This window comes from Scophthalmus maximus, chromosome 11 (genome assembly GCF_022379125.1).
Source record: "Scophthalmus maximus strain ysfricsl-2021 chromosome 11, ASM2237912v1, whole genome shotgun sequence".
Taxonomy (NCBI): domain Eukaryota; kingdom Metazoa; phylum Chordata; class Actinopteri; order Pleuronectiformes; family Scophthalmidae; genus Scophthalmus; species Scophthalmus maximus.
In genome coordinates this window covers 647,501-671,698 of record NC_061525.1, presented here as the reverse complement: position 1 = coordinate 671,698, position 24,198 = coordinate 647,501, and the positions used below count along the sequence as shown (strand labels likewise).

The window sequence follows — 24,198 nt, the reverse complement described above, 5'->3', positions numbered from 1 at the left end:
CATTCTCAGCCAGTCTTAAAAGGGCTCTTGGTAGTTTTGAACCACAGCCTATCCCAATGTTGTGGTATTGTAAAGGAATATTGTAAAGGAATACTTCTACATTTTGGGAAATATGCTTATCTGATACAAAAATTTGGGGGTAAAAAAATTCTGAAACTGGTATATAGATACACATATTAGAGATAGGGTCAAGTTAGGTTGGGCTTTCACTTTCACTAAATGTTTCAATATAGAAATTGCATGTATTACCGCCTTTACTTGCAAAACATCTGTTTCACTTATGGCAATGAGCATTATCCCCATCAATTCTGGTGAAGTACAACCAGACTTTTGACTGGTTCACTCTCTGCTCCAACCCCAAATGAATCAGGTCTGCGTATGTGACGGGCAGTGAGAGCTGGCCCCGGTGTTGCTAACGCTCCAGAGCAGCTAGCACTCCGACGCTGCTAACGCCCCAGTGAGATAACGTCGGAGCTTATAGCGACAGGGATCATTTAAAACCGGATTCTGGTTCACATCCTTAACTATGCCTGATTTATTTTTCCCACCAGCATTCAGCGAAGAAGAATACCAGGGTCAGAGCCAATGAAACGAAGGTCCGCCCCTTCTCTGCCTCTAATTGGCTCAAACCCTGGTACTCTTCTTCGCTGTCTGCTGGTGGGAAAAAAAACATAATGCTACTCACACACAGAAAGGGCAGCTAAGTGTAAGGGGCACCGGTGCAATCAAGGAAATTTTTAGTCGCACTGCACAGAATAATTGGTCGCACTGCTGTTGTAACACCCACATTCCCCAGTTGTGGGAAGAATAAAAGATTATCTTATGTTATCTCCCATCTTCTGCTTGGATGACTGCTGCGACTGTGCTGTGGCAGCTGCTCCTACTGCTGTTATCTCCACATGATACAGTTAAGCGTTTAAGATGTTTTTTTCCTCAAACCACCGCCCTTACATTTATAAGTCAACCCTCGTTTCTCATTACATAAAGTCTGTGCTGCTGTGCATGAGCACAGACTACTTTGCTTCAGCAGTTATGTCCTTGCCAGTTGTCAAATCCTCTTTGTATCTTGGGAAGACTTCTGCTATTTTTGTAGCAGAATATGTTTTATTAAATTCTTTTCCTCAAGCTGAGCTATCAGGTGATGTGTTCTGCTGCTATGCTCTTTGGGTCGCATACTGCATGGCTGAGTCAGAGGACACAGTTGTCTGATTTATTTTTATCTCTTAAATTATAAGGAATCCGGGCTTTTAAGGTGACCTTGGTGCTTACACATTGTTTCTCAATGTGTTGAAATGGTAAATAGAAATAGTGCCAACATCAATAAGTCCTGATGATACTCATTTTGATGAGGTTCTTTTATGTCTGGAAATCATCAAAACTGCTGAGAAGGATGCCTTCACATTGCACACATTAGCTGACGATCAAGGAAAGAAGAAGCTCTAGTTTCCACTTAAAAACATTCCTTCCACTGATGATTTGATTGTAAATTTGTAGCTAACCACTGCTGTTAGACTAAAACTACCACTGACCTAATCAGTGATATGAAAAGAAGGTTGAAAAGGGTGCAGTATTCCTGTAAGTGTTGTGCACAGCTTGATTAGAAGAGTAGTGTTGTTGCAGACAGAAGAATGTCTGTCCAGTGATGGTATGTTTTTCTCCCAGCTTGACCTCTCCTCTGTTGCACTACTGTCCAAACATTTCTGGCTGATTTGTTGCTCCCAAGCTCTAAGCCTGGAACCTTTTCCAGGTTTGTGGCTGGTTCCTAGAAACATATTGTTTCTTTACACACACTAACACACACAGTCTCAGATTGATCATTTCAGCTTTGCGGAAACGTCACCGCTACATCATCATGACGTTTCCCGGTCCATCAGTAAGTGTCTCCCTGGTCATGAAAAGCAGTGACTGCAGAATGACACAACACCCTGGGGCAAGAATCTGCACACTCCGATAAACCTAAATAGCCAAGGCTGACTGTTAGCTGTGGGGGGAGGGGTGTAGCATATAAGAACTTACAGGCGGTCGAACAGCTTACAGCAAAAAAAACCTTCAGCCACGTCAGGGATGTCATGTCGTGTTTTATCTCAGTCCTGGTTCTCATGTACATAGAAAGTTCTAATGTGAGTTTGTTAGTGTTCTTTTACTCTAAATGTTGCTCACTGACTTGTGGTGCGATCTCTCTTTGTGATCACCCTTATGGTGCTTGTGTATTTGTCTTTAATCCCCTTGGGGGGGGGGGGGGTTTGAGCAACATTTATGTATTTTTCACAAGCTTTTAGATGACTTTTCCATTAGTTTGAGAGGAACCAAAAAGGGGGAAATAAGGATGCAGAATGAATTTGGGGTAATTCATCATGTTGTCAAGACTGTTGAGTCAAAGGGAAAACATTTGGAGTGTAGGGTAGGGGCAAATTCTTTGGAAAAAAAATTCTGACCACAAACAGGAATGGAAACTCCAGACAAGGTGGCAGATTTGCAGAATGCCCCCTCCTGGGCATTTCATAAGATAACTTGTTCTAACTTGTTCTGATGTAGCTCTGTTTACTTTTCATTATTCAATAGGACTTCATTTATTCATCATTATCATCCATGATCAATACATAGATCATTATTACCTCTGCTGTAATTCATACTGGTACATCACATTTAGTCTGTGTTCTAGGAGTTCCGTTGCAGTTTTGTAATATAAATTGTCATTACAGTACATGTGTGTTCATGGTGAATAGGAAGAGTTTTGTAAATTGATTAAAACAACTCAGGAAAAAATTGGTAGGGGCTTTTCCCTTTAGTTAGAGTGTGTCTTGTCGAGCATTGAGTGGTGACATTTTTACCTTGTCTTGTTATTCTGAAGTACTGGCAAGAGTAACTTGTATTGAAGGATCAGAGAAAATGGCTAAATGTTCTTACTGGTTAGCCATCAGATCATTTTGGAGCATGTGCTGTTTTGTTTGCTGTCAAGCTAGAAGTAAATAATGATAATAATAATAATATCCTTTTCATCTCTGTATGTCCTATAGATAGCTCGGTCAGGGGCATATTCAGCCTAGTTGACCACAGGGCAAAGAGCGCTGCACACAGCTCTACAATCAGTTAGTGCATTATTGAATTAGTGCAAAACCCAAAGTTACATATCTTTGATTTTGTGTCAAAAATGTCACATCATTATGAAACTCTGGCAATTCAAATACAGTATATATGATATATCTTGTAGTATATATATATACAGTATAGTAGGCAACATACAACACACCTGCAGGGTAGGCATCATTCCTCTATGCTTTTTCTTAATTTTATCTTGTGAAGCTTTTATAACTTGTCATTCTGTATGTGTGAATAGTTCACCTGGGCCAAGAGGTCTTTGAGCGCTGAGGGCCAAGGGCCTTACTGGTCAGCTTATTTTTTAAACACCATTGGGCCCTCAAATTTTAAGTGCTGAGGAGTCTGGGATAGGGCTGCAACGGTGCCTTGAAGCATTTTACTCAAATTGACGAATTTATGTAATCAATTTCACGCACTGTTTACGTTCATCCCAAGTGATCAAGGCAAGGTCCGGTGAAACGGAGTTGTTTGCAGGAGTGAAGGTTACAGTCTGTCTGTTCATGAACGCCGCAGGATCTCAAAACAAAGTTTCTGTGTTATTTAAACAGTTTTGAGGAAGTAAACACGGTTAGTGTTTACTTCCTCAAAAGTTTTTTTGCTTCATCTACATTATTACAAAGAGAATATTCACTCTTAATATGTTTTTTTCTTTTGTGTATATATATACATATATGTATATATATGTTTATATATACATATAATTTATTGGTAAGTTAACCAAAGGATTAATTGACTAAACAGAAATAATCATTAGATTAATTGAAAAAAATATTGTTAGATTAATCGACTAATCTAAAAAATTATTGATAGATTAACCGATAAAAAATAATCGTTAGCTGCAGCCTTAGTCTGGGAGGCCCTAGTGGTTTGGTCAGCATGTAAGCACACAGGGGCCTGGTGTGCGCATTAAGGGCCCTGGTGTTCAACTTCCTCCAGAAGTCCCTGGGGGACTCGCCCCATTGGCCCGGTCCATAATCCAGCCTTACCTCGGATATATTTACAGAATAGTAATCACCAAGCAAGAGGCATAAACGACACAAATGATATCTCCCACACATAAATTAATATTCAGAACCAGAGCTTTGCACTGACTGTGTTCTACAGCAACTATATCTGCTGGAAATCCTTGCCACTGCAACACAACTGAGAGAACGGTTCTACCACTCTGCTCTTCTATTCATTGATGGGGGGTCTATAGCCTGGTGAGGCAGACGCAAGGACTCTTGAAAACCGATGATTGAGGATGTGTCCGAATGAGTGGAAATCAGGCTCATGTACTTGTGAGTTCTTTACAGAGCCATGTGAATCTGTAACACTGACAAATATGTCTAATTGTGTGCACACGCACCTGGCTATAGGACCTTTGACATAGTTACTATAATCATAGCTAACAACTGCAGGTGAACAATAGCTCCATTGTGTTAAAGTCAGCTGCTCAAAAACCACAATGTCTCATTGTAAGATGAGTACAAAGCATACATTTCCCAGAAGGTAGGCCTGTTCCGTAAGCTGCATCTGCATACTATGTGTAACCACTTTTCTGTCAAGGCTGTACATGTATGTCAGTGTACTGGTCACGTATCAAACCCTCATGCCATTTTATCCGTGTTATCACCATGGTGTGCATGGTAATGCTTTTCAAATGTGCCTGTGGTCCCCCCCCCCCTTCTCCACACAATACATCTTACGTGTCTTGTTAACAGTATGTGTGTCTTGAAGCTCATTGGCTCAGATTTGTGCTGTGTACATCTGCTGGTTATTAGTGTGAATCTCCTACATCAAACCCAGCTGCAGGGTTGATATTATTGTTTGCTTGTGCCCCCCCACCCCCCGGGCAAGAGTTCCTGCAATTGGAGGAGGACCTCCTTCCAGCTCGATCCCACTGTACAAGACGTATCACAAAAGGCCCTGTGGTCTGTGTGTGACTGGAATGCTTCAGAACTACGCTCTCAGAGCTTTATGTTCTTCTTCAGCGCAGCAGTGTTCATAGTACCACTTTCGTACTATCAAGTACCGAAAGTGGATAATGCTCAGTCGTTCTCCTTTAAGCTTTGTTTTGGTCACAAACTTCGGATAAAAATGTTTTTTGCTTTAGTAGCTCTGCCATGTGTTTAGTGCTTGGCAGGTAGTGTTTTTGGCAGGTAGAGGATTTATCAGATTATTTTGCATTGGTGGGATCATTACAATTTACAACGCCACTCACATTACTTATGCCAGGCTGCTGTGATTGGGGTGGCATTAAGAGGTGTTGAAGGGGCACCAACTGCTGCTGGGTTGTGTCCCAGCCCGAAAATTAGCATTGCTGTAGTTCCATCCACAAAAGTCTAACATGCGGACTATGGTGGGTGGACGTTTGACCCTCCAGGGGGGGTCCGGGGTCATGCTCCCCCAGGTAGAAAATGTTGTATATTTCAAAGTTAAATCCATCAATCTTGTGAACGTTGATAGCAATTTCGGAGATTAGAAATCTTTGAAGAACTTTATGCTGTTGTAAACAATTGTGGCTGTAGTAAAGAATTTTATCATAAACACTTAGGTTGTATGGATATGAATAATGATCACCACCATTAATATCCTTACAACCTGTGATGTATGGACACTGAGGACCCCCACCCACATACTATCACAAATAAAGGGGGGAACATAGCTTATTTTTCCAAATATAATTTTTAGCATACAAACGACAGCACAGAATAATTAATTGTACAATGAACATAAAAAGTGAAGTTGATGCCTGCAGGAATTTTTGGTAAAAGTGCAAACAGATTATTTCCTGGGGTAATGGCAATGTATCAGATGATTTTACCTTTTTAAGACCATGATCCTGTATGTATTTTGATTTTCATATAATTCCCACTATCATATACATGTTTTGTGTTCTTCAAAGAAATCGGGGTTAATTTTGATGCATATATATTTATTTGTAAAGGCAGCAGAGAGGCTGCTCCTTACTGCTGGAGACATCTTCTTACTAATCCTGCTAATTACTCAAGAAGTCTGCCTGCCTGCCTGCCTGCCTGCCTGGGTGCCTGTCTTTCTGTTTGTCTGTCTAACACTCTTGTTGTTGAGGGACCAAGAATGTGCATTGTTGAATTTGGACAGTGTAACTTTCAGTATTGATACATTATGATCAGCACTCTGGAGCAGCGCCAGCTGGGACTCATCAACGTAAGAGATGTCACCTTCACAACAACTTTGGTGGGGTGGGGCAGTTCATACCATCGGGACAGTACAGCGGGAAATATTAGTGGTTTCGGGGAAAAAAAAGGTTATGATTGTTTAGCCCTAGCTCTGGGCAAGGGCTGAGTTTGATTTCAAATCATCAGCCACTAATTAGTTGTTGTTGTTGTTGTTTTTTTGCAAGTGTAAGATGTAATGCCCAGCAGTGAGAGGAAAAGGGACAAAGCCAATACTTATACAATACAATATTAGTGTGATGAGCTAACAGTGTCTGGTCTTGGTTTGGTTCTCAAATTTTCACTTCTGTTAAAGTTCAGAGGGGTTGGGTCTTAAAGATGTGGTTACAGGTGTCATGTTGGAGCATTATTATCAAACTGGAGGTAAAACATTGCCTTCAATGTGCCCAGGAACCCATGAATCATCTCCACCAATGGAGAGAACCTGGAACTCCGCTCTCTGTCCAGGCTTCATGTCTTCCTGTTGCTCAGCAGCACTTGTTCCAGCATGCTGTAATTGAGGCTTGTCAAGCCTGGTTCTCAGAGCCACAATCAATAGCTTTTAAGTGGCCTGCAGTTGATCTGATCTCTGGTGAGAAATGGATACTGGAATCAATAAGTTCTCAGTTTCTCCACAGAAACAATTGTAAAAGAGAGCGGAGAGATGGGAAACAAATGTGTACAGTGCTCCTAGTCCAACTTGTGCTTCAGGTCTGTGGCTCGACCTTTTCTCTCATATCGATGCAAAGACATTTAATGATGTAGAGGCTAATCATATCATATTGATCCAGATGTCATGCTGATTAAGTGAAGCAGAGCAAAGTTATTTGGCACAGCTGTTCCATGTGAGGTTTACTTACTGCAAAACTCATTTATTTTCACTTATATGTCTCTGTAAATGTGTATTACATCTAATATAACTCTTTTAGCAAAGACGGGTCATCATCTCTAAACAAACGATCTTTGTAGTAACGCCTCCAAATCCCTGTCAACAACACCATTCGCTGTGAGGAAGTGAACAAACTGTGATGAACTTAATTTTTCTAAGCCATTTCACATTAGAATAACAACCAAATAGGCAGAGTAATAGCTCAAAATGACCAGTAGTCTTGTAATAGCTAACTGAAGCAGATTTATGGATCAAATATGCTGCATTATTGCTTGTTTTTTTTAATTGTGTTTCGTATATGTGAAAAGGTTTGGTATAAGAGCTTCTCCTCCTTCTGTGCATATGCTGTATGGCATTTGTGATTCAAGACATAATTTATGTATGTCGCTGTTTACTACAAACATTTTTTTTGATGATATGTAGCTTGTGCTGTTAGCATGCAATATCACGACTTATCGTGTTTATGTAACATGCTGATTTAGTTGCTTGGCGATTGAAGTGTATTTCGTTTAGGTGAAAATGGTTGATATTGGCATGTAGCCGAGTTTCTCCCTGTTCTGTGCATGCTGAATGGCTACATTGCTTCATGTTGAGCAAAATGATGTGTGATTTGTTTCAACTGGGTCACAACACAACTGTATTAGGTCCATGATGGAGTCCAAGAGATAGCAATATCCCTGGAGTTTCCCCATGAGGGAGGATGGACTTTGTCAAGCGTGTAGCTGAAACTCTCTCTCCTGCCAACTGTGACTCAACTATGGCAGCTTTTCAAAAGCACTGGGCTGTTACCACGTTTAACCCCCTGGGACCAGGGGCTTAGTCACAGGGAGCCCCAGCCATTATGCTGATGCTGAAACTCTGCAGGGTTTAGTTTGGCACTAGCACAGTGGACTGACCTGCTGCGTATACCAGCAGGCACCTTGGCTGACCCGACTGTGCTGGTCCCTCCCTTACAGGACTCTGGCTGGCTCGGCCAAGGCATTCTGTGGGAGAGTCCACTCAGACACAAGTGTTAGCGCTGTGTTACATTTGGAACTTTTTCTGTGCTACTAGCCAAAAATCTCTCCTTTCATCTGGTCTTGTCTGTGGAAACAGTGGTGCAGTTTGAAGTTGTTTGTCTTCAAAGTTGTAAAGATATTGTATAAATTCATGTAAAAAAAAAAGGTTTCTGATGGTATTGAAACACATTAGAGAACATACCTCTGCCTGTGCCAAACAATCCTACATTTCGGTCTTAGTCTTAGAAAAGAAAAATGTAAATAAATAGGAATTTTTTTTGATCTTTAACATCAAGATCCAAGCATTATATTCCTGCTAGAAAAATGTCTTTTCATCTCAAAATGTCCATGAAAGTGATCCAGACATGGTCATGAAAACATAACATTCTTTGCAGAGGTAAAAAATCACCAATAAATCATTGTTGCAGAGTTGTATGTGTAACTGAACTATAGTTTCATCTTTTGAGATGAAACAGGAAGTTTAATCTGTGATGGGCCAATCCATGATTTCCCTTTTTAAGAATTTGTAGAGATTATATTGTTAATTGTAATCAAAACTTATTAAATTGATTTTTATTTAAGTCAAAAATGTACTTTCATGCTAATTGAATAATTGTAGAAGTAATCTTAAGTTTATATATACTGTACTTTGAAGCTCAGCATGTAGTAGCGTGAATAATTAAAAAAATAAAACATGCAGATGGACCAGAAGGACTGACTTGTTTTGGTAATAATTATAAACCCCCTTATTGTTTAGAGGAAAGAGTATAATGAGCAGCAAAGTGCTGCTTGACGACGCCTTCATCTTAGTTTAAAGGAGGTCATCTGGCTGCCTATGCACTGAGAGGATGACGGGCGAGAGGTAAGCAGCAATTTCAGTGAGTCAGCTGACTCACCACTGAGTCCTGTATTGGTAGTCAGAAGTCTCTTTCATCACCGTATTTCAGCTTGTTCCATCTGTAAATCTTCCCCCAGATGAATACTACTGCTTTCATGAGCATTTTAACAGATCCTTCTGAGCTAACAGAGCTTGAGGTCAGAGGCTGGCTTCAAGTTACTGCAGTTTCCCACCATGCAGACGTGACGCCGGGCCTCTCCTAGAGGCACCCTGTCATCTCCATCTGTTTTCTCTCAGAAAGACAGATCGATCTGTCGCGTGCCAAGGACACAGCCCAGCCTTGTCTGTACATTTCTTGATCATACACTGCTTGGATTTATTATCGTGTGACCTTGTGTACAACCAGAGGGCATTGTGCTTTGCTGCCTTTTGTGTCTGAGGAGGTTTGGACAGGCTCGGAGCAGTCTGGCCTGAAGCCTCTGCACGCTGCACCAAGTAGGAAATAAGAAACGCTTTCCTCGCTGTCTCTGCTGTCTCTGCTGCTGGAAATCATTTCAGATTACGTTCAGTTTCTGGTCCTGCATCAACGTGAGCCTAACACGCAAGCATGCATGAAGGCACTCAGGGCAGTTTAAGAATGAGTTATGTGTTTTGTGGAAGTTTTAATCACTGGCACCCACAAGGAGAGCACAGGATTTTAGACCACTCCTCTCTCTCTGTAGAATTTCAACAGAGGCTCAAATTAAATCTTTTCATTGATTACCTGATCTTAGTACTTCATACTTGTTACAGTCTGTCTACCTCTATCTAAGTGTAGTCAATGTTGATGTACTCTGTTAAGATAAGATAAGATAAGATAAGATATACCATTACAACAGCAAAGTGGACAGAAGAATACATACAGAAATTTATTAAAGAAATTTTTTTTTACAAAAAATTACATTAAATAAAAAAACAAAGGTTTATAAATTCTACATACAGAGCAGTAGCAATAGTTGCACATGGAATATTAAAAAATATCAAATATAAATATTGCACAGTTAGTTACTGCACTTTAGGTGTATCCGTGAATTATTTTAGGGTAGTTGAGTCCTGTGTGTGTTTGTGTGTGTTCTATATAGAGCAGTGGTGGTTGTGCAGTCTCACAGCAGCAGGAAGGAAGGACCTGCGGTACCGCTCCTTCACACACTTAGGCTGAAGGAGCCGATTGCTGAAGGAGCTGTTCAGTGCAGAGACAGTGTCCTGCATGGGGTGGGCGTCATTGTCCATCACTGATGATATCTTTGCTACCATCCTCCTCTCTCCCACCACCTGCACTGTGTCAAAGGGAAATCCTAGGACAGAGCTGGCCTTCCTGAACAGTCTGTCGAGTCTCCTCCTGTCATCTAATGCACTTCTCTCTGTCCTGGCAGAGGGATCTCTAACTTGTCTCCCTTTTTTTTTTACCCTTTTAAAATGATTTTTTTGTAGTTTTTCCTCACTGTAGTCGAGGGTTAAGGACAGAGGATGTTGCACCTTGTACAAATTGTTAAGCACAATGAGGCAAATTGTGATTTGTGAACATGGGCTATACAAATAAAATTTGATTTAAGAAAAAAGTTCTGTGGATGTAAAAAGGATGAATCAAACATTCATATATAGGGCCATATGATTCAGACTTATGAAGAGCCACAGCTCATCACCACATAGGCATTTTTACTCTGTGCCGATTAAGGTGTTCTACCCGCTGTCCTAAGTGAACCTTAATACACTATGAAAAAAAAGGACACAGAGACGTTTGCTTGTATTTTGTGTGGCTCTGAAACCATTGATACATTGGTGCCTTTCTTCTGTTGTTAAACAGTTCATACATGTACACTACATACAGTGTTTGAGTCAGAATTGTCTTGAAGGAGGTCAGATAAGGCAGGAATCACCCCATGTAAAGCTTAGTACAGTTAGCAGCGGCATATGGGAGAATTTTTCCTTAAAAGGCTTTAGGCCAGAAAATCATCATCAAAATCATTTCATTGTGAAAGGATCTATACTGTGATCTTTCCCTCTACCTGGTTCTATAGCCTAAACTTAACTATGCTGTGCAGAAAATAGAACCTGGATTTGTTTTCTACTGCTGCCCCCAGCAGTAGCAGTACTGTACTAACTGTCTCTTCCTGGTTCCTGTCACCTCTTCATCTGGTCAACTCCTGATATTCAGCTTCTCTCCATACCATCACACACCCATCAGCCGGCCTTTCCTCCACATTCCTCCTCTTCTGGTTTGTGCTACAGTGTTTTCTTTATTCAAGAGTAAAGGAGGTCACTTCCTGTCGAGATACAGTTACATTCCTGTGGAAAAATACTTCCAACACACAAAGTCATTTGTCTGTGCATGGTGGACCACAGTATGTTTATCATGCAGGATATTGACCCCCACTCCCTCTCTCTCTGATGTGACCTTTTGTAGTCACTCAGTCAGCCTCCTGCCAGCTAGCTGTCACCTTCTCAGACTGATCTCATGTCTTTCCCCTGAGGTGAAACTGAAGCCCCTTTTACACAGCCTATTCAAGGAAGGAATGTTGTGCCTTTATTCTGCCTCATTCCTCTGTATAAAAGGTAAAAACATTGAATTGGAAGAGGACTGGGCGCTGTGCAGAGAAGGTAGTCACAGAGCAGGACTGATGTCTGTAAAAGGCAGAGCCAGCTTGGCCGGACAAGCCGCAGACACTGTTGTGTTATATATCACGACTGTGATTCCGGAAACACGATGTGCTGTACATGTGTTCGTATGACACCAGGAGCAGTGTGAAGCCCCTGGCATGTGTCCTGCAGCCTCCAGGTTTTCTCTGGCAAATGTTCACCTAACAGGACACAGCGTGAATACAAGTTAAACACATCCGTCACACTGTGTTGGATTTGAAGCTTTGATAATTATGCTGTTTAACATATAGAATGCCGCCTTAGTCTCATTTACTAAGTGATTCTTAAAAAATAAAAGTAAATCTTCACCATGGTAATCCAGATAATGAATTCATGCAGATTCAATGAATTTGTGGATTTCTAAACCTGGTCTTTTGTTTTCCCAGGTCTTTAAAGGTGAATTTCAGCTACCAGATTTCCTTAAAGAACAATCACAGGTACAGTAACATTTCTGCCTGTCAATCACAGGTACAGTTACATTTCTGCCTGTCAATCACAGGTACAGTTACATTTCTGCCTGTCAATCACAGGTGCAGTTACATTTCTGCCTGTCAATCACAGGTACAGTTACATTTCTGCCTGTCGCTGAGGGTTTTTTCACCTGTTTTGTTTAGTTTTTTTTTTAATTCGGCCTTCTTCAATGTCTGATTTGAGTGAAATCATGTGTAGCTCAGTTGAAGATCACGTTACAATTTTCCATCTGCTCGCAGTTCATTGCTTGTTTTTGACTTGATTTTCTGGCCATCTTATGTTGCTCGTTGTTTTCTGGTCCCAGTTTCACAATTCTTTTTTTGGTTTTTGGTCTTTAGTGGTTATTTTGTTTGTTTGTCTCTTTGTGTTGTTGCCTTTTGTCTCTAGGTTCCAGAGCCTGATGTTGGCTAAAGCACATCTGCCCTCCTCTGGTAGTTTGATGCAGCTACATCTATATTTTCATTTCTTTTTAGAGATTCCCCTTTGAGGAGTGTCTGCTTTTTATTTGCTGATAATGATGCATTTCAGTAACTCAATCAGTCTTTGTTAATTGAATAAGTGAAAAGATGAATATGTAGATGTCAGTGAGTCAGCTGTCTGAACATCTTCCTTACCAGAAAGTTTTTCTGTCGTCCTGAGTGCTGCTACTGTAATGGCTGCTGTCTGTTTCTCCACAGATACAGAAGTCTGGAGAGAGACCCAACCCCAGTTAGAGCTGATGGAGTGCATCACCTCGAGATCACAGACACACAGGTACGACTGGACGTGACATCACAAACACACAGGTACGACAGGAGGTGACATCACAGACACACAGGTACGACTGGACGTGACATCACAAACACACAGGTACGACTGGACATGACATCACAGACATACAGGTACGACTGGACGTGTCATCACATACACACAGGTACGACTGGACGTGTCATCACATACACACAGGTACGACTGGACGTGTCATCACAAACACACAGGTACGACTGGACGTGTCATCACAAACACACAGGTACGACTGGTCGTGTCATCACAAACACAGGTACGACTGGACGTGACATCACAGACACACAGGTACGACTGGATGTGACATCACATACACACAGGTACGACTGGACGTGTCATCACAGACACACAGGTAAGACTGGATGTGACATCACAGACACACAGGTACGACTGGTCGTGTCATCACAAACACAGGTACGACTGGACGTGACATCACAGACACACAGGTACGACTGGATGTGACATCACATACACACAGGTACGACTGGACGTGACATCACAGACACACAGGTACGACTGGACGTGACATCACATACACACAGGTACGACTGGACGTGTCATCACAAACACACAGGTAAGACTGGATGTGACATCACATACACACAGGTACGACTGGACCTGTCATCACAAACACCTGTGTTTGTGATGTGAAATTACAAACACAGGTACGACTGGACATGACATCACAAACACACAGGTACGACTGGACGTGACATCACAAACACACAGGTACGACTGGATATGACATCACAGACACACAGGTACGACTGGACGTGACATCACAGATATACAGGTACGACTGGATGTGACATCACAAACACACAGGTACGACTGGACATGACATCACAGACACAGGTACGACTGGACGTGTCATCACAAACACAGGTACGACTGGACATGACATCACAGACACAGGTACGACTGGACGTGTCATCACAAACACAGGTACGACTGGACGTGACATCACTAACACACAGGTACGACTGGACGTGTCATCACAAACACACAGGTACGACTGGACATGACATCACAGACATACAGGTACGACTGGACGTGTCATCACAAACACACAGGTACGACTGGACGTGTCATCACAAACACACAGGTACGACTGGACGTGACATCACATACACACAGGTACGACTGGACGTGTCATCACAAACACACAGGTACGACTGGACGTGACATTACAAACACACAGGTACGACTGGATGTGACATCACAAACACAGGTACGACTGGATGTGTCATCGCATACACACAGGTACGACTGGACCTGTCATCACAAACACACAGGTACGACTGGACGTGTCATCACAAACACACAGGTAAGACTAGATGTGACATCACAAACACAGGTGTTTGTGATGTGACATTACAAACACAGGTACGACTGGACGTGACATCACAAACACACAGGTACGACTGGACGTGACATCACAAACACACAGGTACGACTGGACGTGACATCACAAACACACAGGTACGACTGGACATGACATCACAGACATACAGGTACGACTGGACGTGTCATCACAAACACACAGGTACGACTGGACGTGGCATCACAGACACACAGGTACGACTGGACGTGTCATCACAAACACACAGGTACGACTGGACGTGACATTACAAACACACAGGTACGACTGGATGTGACATCACAAACACAGGTACGACTGGACGTGTCATCACAAACACACAGGTATGACTGGACATGACATCACAGACACACAGGTACGACTGGACGTGACATCACAGACATACAGGTACGACTGGATGTGACATCAAAAACACACAGGTACGACTGGACGTGTCATCACAAACACAGGTACGACTGGACGTGACATCACAGACATACAGGTACGACTGGATGTGACATCAAAAACACACAGGTACGACTGGACGTGTCATCACAAACACAGGTACGACTGGACGTGACATCACAGACACACAGGTACGACTGGACGTGACATCACAGACACACAGGTACGACTGGATGTGACATCACAGACACACAGGTACGACTGGACGTGACATCACAGACACACAGGTACGACTGGACGTGACATCACAAACACACAGGTACGACTGGATGTGACATCACAAACACACAGGTACGACTTGACGTGACATTACAGACACACAGGTACGACTGGATGTGACATCACAAACACAGGTACGACTGGATGTGACATCACAAACACAGGTACGACTGGATGTGACATCACAAACACACAGGTACGACAGGACGTGACATCACAAACAAACAGGTACGATAGGACGTGACATCACAAACAAACAGGTACGACTGGACGTGACATCACAAACACACAGGTACGACAGGACGTGACATCACAAACACACAGGTACGACAGGACGTGACATCACAAACACACAGGTATGACTGGACATGACATCACAAACACACAGGTACGACTGGACGTGTCACACCTGAGCACATTTTGATGTACTGCCTATCAACATTTCATTTCCTTTCAGTTTCTTCCAATGGATTTATAGTTTCATTGTATGATGTGTTATTTCTGAAACACTATGGACTTGACAGTGACTACAGATTGGATCATGCTGGTGGTCATAGCAGAGTAAGGCCCTATTCAGACCTGGTATTATTATTAGCCCTGAGTGATCCAATCACAAGTGGACAGCTGTGGACAGTATGTGTGAACACATCCAAGATCTATTAATGGGACAGTTGAGATTGAATCACTCGGATCACAATGGAAAGCCGTCTGGGACGCATGTGCCCACATCCTTATCGCAGAGTGAACACGAATGCGGCTTTTTCAGGGCCGATGCCGATTATTACTAATATTAGAGACCAATAACCGATATTTGAATCCAATATTTTTATTTGCAGTAAAAAAGTGTCTAAATTTAAAACAAGAAAACTCTTAACATAGGACTTTGTTCAAATGCCTTAAAGCACATGTTTAATTCACATAACCATTCAACATGACCTGAACACACAAAGTGTAGGGAGCTGTCAGCAGAATTATTATGAATTTCAACAAACAAACATGGACATGAACATTGATGAAGTCCAGAGTAGTGACTGCAGCGGAGTAGTGGGGGAAGCTAAGCTTTTTCTCTACTGTTGAGAGTTTGTGAGGAACTTCACTGAATTCCTCACTGACTGCAGGTCGCCAACTGGTGGTCTGTTTACAGTATGTCTGAGGTTGGATCTAAATTTGCCTTAAAAAGACAAAGGAAAAAAACTAGCGGTTGCACTGTTGGTGCTTCAATAAAATAATTGGGGCTCAATGCATAGCCACACTCGCTTTCAAAAGTTGTCGACGTCAAGCCATTGAAGAATTTCATTTGATAACTGGTGCTATTATGTGTCGAAGATATGTCACTGCCAGTATCTGTTTTATAACTATTTCATGATAGCAGACTAATGTCATTAGTAAGTGCTTGAGGCACCTTTTATAAATGTAGCGACTATTTAAAGCCTCACTGCCATGTCCAACACCCATAGGGAGAACATGTGACTGTACCATCTTTCTCATTGGTTGTATAATATTTTGAATATCTCGAAAATTGAGGGCTTGCGTGCATGATAGGGAATTTCAACATTTTCTGCTCATCTCAGCTAACTCTATAATTTTGCATATCAACTAAGGAAGGCCAGTCCATTGAGCATCTACTGCTAAGAATATGTATTTTGAAAAACATGAATAAGCCGAAGAAAGAAGTACGTGAGCTTGCAAAATAATCTGACTGAGTCATGGGTCATGTCTTAACTGACATTATGTCATGTTTCATTACAGGAGCTGGTGCAGTAGAGCAGAAGATCGTGGACGTCATCTCAGCCATCTCACCATGTGTGTCGGATCGTTTCCTCCACCAATAATCATCTACGGAGAACTCTTGGCCTTTGATTATGTACTGTACAAAAAGAAATACTACAGGTTCTCACAACCACAGAATGTCTGCTGATTGTTACTTGTCACATCACACGTTGATTTGTAGAAGTGATCTCTGGCTATTTAGAAAAAAAAAACTTTGTGATGCTGTTGTAGGAAACCGCAGTGAACTGGAATCACAAGTATTTATGAATGGAAAATTAGCTTTTGGAAGATGCAATACCTATTTTAATGTTCAATGTTTTTTTTTCTTTCATGCCTTTGTATTGTGCAATGTCATGGGTACTGATCAGTTTCATGTATCAACCGTGATAAAAAATGCTTCTTTTTTTAAAGCCTGGTGTCCGTCTGTTCTTTCTGAAGCGGTTTTCAGCCAAATATAATCAACCATATATCAATAATGGGAAGAACAACTGCATTTTTTTTCAATAAGCACAAGGTCCTGACAACTGCTGTTCAGGTCCAAAACACTTGACAGAGGTAAAAGCATTTGGATGCTGCTGAGAAACGGCTTATCTTTGTTCATGAACTAGGCTGGATCAGCCTACGGAAACACTCAGTGGTCTCACATTGTTAGACGGGTCTGTTTCTTGTAGTAGAAGGTCTGTCCAAACCTTTGACTTGATACCAACTGACGGACTACCAGGCCCCTGTGTTACATATTGTGAGTGAACAGCTTGGGCCCCCCCAGACCCCTCAGCACTTACAATTTTAGGGCCCGATGGTCTCATCTCATCTTCAACCGCTTATCTGGGGTCGGGTCGCGGGGGCAGCAGCTTCAGTAGGGGACCCTACACTTACCTTTCCCGGGCCACATTAACCAGCTCTGACTGGGGGATCCTGAGGCGTTCCCAGGCCAGTGTGAAGATATAATCTCTCCACCTAGTCCTGGGTCTACCCCGAGGTCTCTTCCCAGCTGGACGTGCCTGGAACACCTCCCAGGGGAGGCGCCCAGGGGGCATCCTTACCATATGCCCGAACCACCTAAACTGGATCCTTTCTACGCAAAGGAGCAGCGGCTTCACTCCGACTTTCACGGATGTGTGACGGAGATAGTGTGAGCTTCTCACACTATCTCTAAGGGAGACACCAGCCACCTTTCTAAGAAAACCCATTTCGGCTGCTTGTAATAATAACCTGCGATCTTGTTTTTTTGGTCATGATCCATCCTTAATGACCATAGGTGAGGGTAGGAACAAAGTTTGGTAGATTGAGAGCTTTGCCTTCCGGCTCAGCTCCCTTTTCGCCACAACGGTGCGGCAAGGTGAGGGAAATACCACCCCCGCTGCTCCAATTCTCCGGCCAATCTCACGCTCCAGTCCCCTCACTCGCAAACAAGACACTGAGGTACTCAAACTCCTTCACTTGAGGTAGTGCTATTTACCGTGCATTTTTTGGTCACATTCATACACACATTCATACACTGAAGAGCCGTCAGAGGCAAGTTAGGGGTTAAGTGTCTTGCCCAAGGACACAATGACATGTGGACTGGGATCGAACCACCAACCTTCAGGTTGGTGGACGAACGACTCTACATCCTGAGCCACAGCCGCCCTGGGATGCCAGAAAAGCTCAGCCGGAGGTGTGAGTTGAAGATCTCCTGGATGGGGACCTCCTCCAAATGTTCCCAGTTCACCCACACTACACTTTTGGGCTTACCAGGTCTATCCAGAATCTTCCCCCACCCCCGGATCCAACTCACCACCAGATGGTGATCAGTTGACAGCTCCGCCACTCTCTTCACCCGAGTGTCCAAAACATGCAGCCTCAGATCAGATGATACAATCACAAAATCGATCTTCGACCTTCGGTCTAGGGTGCTCTGGTACCACGTACAGTTATGAGCATCCTTATGAACATGGTGTTTGTTATAGACAAACCATGGCTAGCACAGAAGTCTAATAACAAACAACCAGTCGGGTTCCGATCAGGGAGGCTGTTCCTCCCAATCATGCCTCTCCAGGTGTTTCCATCATTGTCCTTGGGGCGTTGAAGTCTCCCAGCAGAACAACGGAGTCTCCTACTGGGGCCCCATCCAGGACTCCATTCAGGGTCTCCAAGAAGGCTTGTTTTTCATTTACGGAGCCTGGGCTGAGATGAAAACCAGGATGTTTTTCCGGTGCACAAACCAAAGGGACATCTAACGGACATTGGGCAAATATTCACAGATTTTTACAAAATGTGTATTGCTTTAGAATTGCCTACTGCCCCCTTAAGGCGCATACACGGGCCTGCAAATCATCAACTGTGCGCTTTACCAATGGGCATGACGACCATTAAAGGATAAAGTGGTATAGAAAATGGACGGATGGATGAGGATTCAGCAGTGAGTCAAGTTAAAATGGTTTTAAAACATCATGGTCTAGATTTAAGATACCTTGATGCTTATTTTGTTTTGGACTATTGGTTCAGCTCTGACCCTGTAAGGATCACACTCAGTGAGGCTTTCATGCTCCCAAACCACAGTTTGAACGTGTAAAAAATCAAACCCTTCAGGCTGAGCCACTGCAAAGGCAACAATGACCTCCCTATGATACTCTCCTGTCCGAGCTGATCAGGCCACTCACACTGAAAGTTTCATTTAAAGATCCCAACACTGACCTGGATTTGGAATACTATAAAATAGGGACACACATACACACAGTATGAAAACAATGTTGGACATTCAACCATCCATGGCTGAGATTTACTATTTTCTTTTCACTGGATCCTCCCAGCCTGGTAAACACCTGTACTGTTATACTACCCCCCCATCCCCCGATATGTTTTCAGTACATGTCACTAACCCTGTTTGTGTTTTCTATCTCTCCTAGTGTATCTCTGACCCCAGAGCTGCAGGACCCAAACCCGTCATTATTATTGTTATTATTAATATTAATATCATCACTAATTATAACAACAACATAATTGTATTTTTTAATTATAAGTATCAGTCTGGTAGAGACTACAGCAGCGGTTGTACAACTGTCCTCTCTCTCTCTTCTCTCCTACTGTCTCTCCTCTCCCCCTCTTTCTGCCCACATCTCCTCTCTTCCCCATTTCTCTCCTCACCCCAACCGGTCGAGACAGATGACCGCCCACAACTGAGTCTGGTTCTGTCAGAGATTTCTTCCTGTTAAAAGGGAGATTTTTCTCTCCACCGTCGCCAAGAGCTTTGCTCATTGTGGGATTTGTTGGGTTTTCCCTGTAATATTGTGATATTGACCTCACTATGTAAAGTGCCTTGAGACAATGTATGTTGTGATATGGCGCTATACAAATAAAATTGAATTGAATTGAATTAAATACTGTTCACACTTCCTGCTCATTTTTCACAACTTGCTTTCTGTTAGAATACCGTCTCCAAGCTTAAGATCTGAATTCCAAAGTCTAAGTTGATAGGAACACTGTGGCGTTTTAAGGAAAGTGAGACAGTTGGATCAGTTCCACAGATTTTCAGGCCATTTGACAAACGCAGCAGTTTACATGGAGATGTCGGATATCTGTGAGTGGCACAAGACATTTGAAGAGACATTGGCAACTCATTAAGTCCACCTGTTCAAGCGAAGTCCAATATTCACTTTTCTTTCAGCTCTGTCTTTTAGAAGAACAATTAGATTAGTAACGTTAAACATATGAAGAGTCACAATTTAAAGGAAATAAAAAGGAAAGATAGCAGCACACTACTGAACAACCCCGTATTTAATAATACATTACATTCAAGGCAAATGATACATCCTTACTAGTACATGTTCAGCAATGCAATCACTGGCTCTCTACATAAATAGAAATTTGAAATCTTGAAGTCAGTGCACAACATTGAGAAAGAACACTTAACAGTCACCGTGTACATGGTCTGCACACATTCTGCAGCTCTGCACAGTATACACCTCTGACTAGTGCCGCTAAAACCAACATAAAAAATAGATCTCAAAATAAGATATGTTCTGACTGTCATCATAGAAATATTGGGTTTTCGGGTAGTATTTACAGCAATACAGACTTTGATGGGTTTCCTCAAACGACAGAAATTACACTGTAGTTAAAGAATCCAAGATCACTGTTTTCAAAAATATTTTACACACATAGTAAACAGTCAGTCTTCAAGATGCACTAGGAAATTGCACATTATTGTCATGCCACAGAGGGGGCTGTTTCAAGTAGAGTCCGACCGATACATCAGTCAGACAATTTTGTCTGACCACATTGGCCCATATCAGCTTATAGCTTACACTTGTATATTGTCTGATATGAAGAAATATGATTTTTTTTTTGCCGAAAAACAAATCAAATCAAACTAATTAATGCCAAATTTAGCTAGTTAGCTAATTTCTATTTGTAGTCCCTGAACAGGTCAAGAGAGACAATAAGACAGTGACATTTTTAAGTCGCCCCAAAAATCCAGTATCAGTCGGGCTCTAGTTTCAAGGCTTTGGTTCACAATGGGCCTCATGCAAGAACATGTTCGTATTCTGATCCTAAATTTCTCCTACATCTGTTCGCAAAGTGAGTTCGTACAAATAGACCTCGTCGGATTCATCAAACGCTTCGATCTTCAGAAAAATGTTTAAATTTCGTGTGTAAACAGAATGAATGTCACCTGTGCGTATTTGAGCGAGCATAATCAATGCCCCCAAAATTCCATATACGGTTTCGCTTCCTGCCCCACATCAGGAAGAGTTTATAAATTAAGATCGGAGATTGAAGTTACATAAATGAAAGTCTATATCCTAGCAGCGTCAGCAGGAGATAAGTGACGGACTAAAGCAGATCTGTTAACACTGAGTCACCTGTGAGTCGCACTGTCACTGAAATAAAGAGGAAATGCATCAATATGAAAATGGTTTATAAAAAAACACTCGCCACAGCGAGGTGATGGATGACTGCAGGGTGGTCAGAGTGAGTCTGTGTCACTGTTCTGAATGAAACAATACGTGTCATGAGAGTGTTGCTGGTGCTGGATCAGTGCACTTTTTTCATTGCACTATTATACAATATGCAGCATGCTAAAATGATTTGACGTGTCTTCTCTGACGTGTGGAGCAGTTTACCACCAACTGTGTAAAAGCGTCTTTACCACGGCAATGAGCATGTGACACTTGTTGTATGATGCTCCTGTCTCATCTGCAGGTTGACTGGAGATGTCACGAGCTAATATGAATGAAATTTAGGTAAATTATCTGAATATAGTTTCCATGATGACAATCAATAACTGACATATCAAGCCAGAAACTGCGCCACTCGCATGCCAACTGCCAAAGATGTGTGCTCCCCTGAACGTTTAACAGGAACGAAATATATATATATATATATGATTTTAAAACAGATTAAACAGATTAAACAGAATAATTTCAACATAATGAGGAGACATTTATATATTTTTTATATAACTTTAATACATTGTAATAGATGTTTATATGTATAATTGCTTCAAAGTGATGAAAAAAAACGATCCATATGTGGATAAACCTGATTTGATTAACTAATTTAGGTGACTCCTACGACAGGTCTGGACAACTCCTAAATTCTGTTCGTACTTAAAAGAAATCTCAAATTAGAAAAAAATTGGTTAAGTTCTCCTATATCACTCATACGCATAATTTAAGAACAAATCTGCTCATCCTTGCATGAGGCCCAAAGTCCTGATTGGAAGATAAGACTGCTATGGGCCCAGGTTTCCCTTTCTGACCCCCTGTGTCGCTGTGGAGGCAGGGTGATGGAGGGGAAGAGTCCGTTGCAAGGTACATCTACACCACCGCCCATTCCTGGGATCAAACTAGCACATCAAACAGCCAAATGACTACAGTACACTTCAGGTTTGGGGAAGACTCTTGGCACTTGAATCACAGGTGCAGGTCCGTGCTGGATGACCAATGGTATGCAGCCATTTTGGACATTTGAAAGAGGCAAGGAGGGTGAGGAGGTAAAGGGTCACACTGATGAGGGGGATTGGAAACGGTATCAAAAATGTCCCAGATTCCCTTCAGATACAAACACGAATAATCTGTGGCGTCATTGTGAGGCCAAAACCAACCTGTACACTGAACAAAGTTTGGCATCAAAATCTGCGTTTGTCTCAGGTATGTTTCTACACCTGTAACCAGGCATCTGTTGGTTAGACCAACACATTTCAAGACGCTGGACTTGGCCCAGGAGGAGAATCAAGTTCCACATGGACAACTGCAGCCACATTTCATGACAGCACTGCTGGACCCAACGCAAGGCTTGACAGGTTCCACGCTGCCCTCAGATCAGTGTGCATGTTTGACTCTGAACATTCCAAAAACATAAATGTATGAATAGAAATGGTGACTTTTCTTTTGGTAAGTGCTCTCCATGAAAACATCCAAACCAACACTGAATGTAACCGAGTAGTAAGTATAGTGTTTGTATCCAAAGCCTGACACATCTTGACAGTTCTATCCTCTACAGAACTCATATCGTTCTTTTAAAAACATATTCAAACACTGATGAAATGTTCCGTCATCACTTAACACTATCAGCTGCCTGCCCCGTTCATTCACGCAGAGGCAGAACCCGCATGGAAGGAAACAGAATGCCTCCAAACACATGGTGTAGATGTGGGATATCTGACCCCTGACATCTCACAGACCTTAGTGATGTCACCTGGTCAGTGACTGAGTGGGAGAGTCTGAAGGGCCTGAACTGGTATAAACAGGAATGGGACAGCAGCTCACCTTCACCATGCAAAATGTTCACATCACCTGACAGCGCAAAAACATGTGGCTGACTCTGGTGGTTTCTTTATTTTACTTTGTTCACGGCCAAGGCACTTGAGGCACCGACTGGATTTGAACATGTTCCAGGGTCTTGCCTTACAGCGTGGATGAGAGGTCATCTGCAAATAATTAATTTAATGTTTTTTACCTTTTTAAATACGTTACCGGGCTTCCCCCTAGTAACCCTGTGTTTCGTGTCACAACGCTATGAACTGTGGGTAATTCCCTCAGCCAAAGTCGGTGCTGACTTAAGGAAAGTGGGCATAAAGAGCTCAAAGAGTCTGCGGGCGAGCCCTTGTGCACTTGATGAAGTTCATCAGATAAGCAAACCTGCAGCAGGTCAGAGGATTCTCCTAATGTCACATCTACATGTCCAAGATCATCATCATCATCATGCCTCACACCGACAAGCTGAAACAGCAGGCATGACCTGGATAACCCGTCACTGAAGCTGTAATAACCTCATATCAAATGTGAAACCGATTCATGAACACTCATACCTAGCTGGCGTTGTCTTTTGGTCACTTTTTATGACATATGTCATTTTGTGAATCATTAACCACAGTCTGTTTCTCAAATCAAACTTCATTCATGGCAAGAAGCCCAAGACATTCTGAGACAGGGTGACATATTCTAGGAAGGATTTTAAATCAAATCTTT

General features: G+C 42.3%; 2 protein-coding genes across 9 annotated transcripts in view; one reads left to right on the top strand and one right to left on the bottom strand.

Annotated features, from left to right (window-relative positions):
- The window catches only part of tpst1 (tyrosylprotein sulfotransferase 1), a 46,740-nt gene extending 29,586 nt beyond the window's left edge, over window positions 1–17,154 (top strand). Inside the window, exons 4-6 of one of the 4 annotated variants that reach the window (XR_004787269.1) lie at window positions 12,063–12,113; window positions 12,825–12,932; window positions 16,724–17,154. Coding sequence is in view for 2 of the 4 variants with exons in the window: in XM_035621634.1 (XP_035477527.1) it covers window positions 12,063–12,113; window positions 12,825–12,860 (87 nt within the window). In the remaining 2 variants the exon portion in view is untranslated. The remainder of the gene's footprint in view (window positions 1–12,062; window positions 12,114–12,824; window positions 12,933–16,723) is intronic. The other 3 variants (XM_035621634.1, XR_004787270.1, XM_035621635.1) reach the window with 3 other exon arrangements.
- A 3,328-nt stretch (window positions 17,155–20,482) lies between these two features.
- The window catches only part of sgsm2 (small G protein signaling modulator 2), an 83,049-nt gene continuing 79,333 nt past the window's right edge, over window positions 20,483–24,198 (bottom strand). For all 5 annotated transcript variants that reach the window (XM_047335701.1, XM_047335703.1, XM_047335702.1 and 2 more), the window contains one exon: window positions 20,483–24,198. This exon is cut by the window's right edge and continues 1,293 nt beyond it. The gene's annotated coding sequence lies outside the window, so the exon portion shown is untranslated.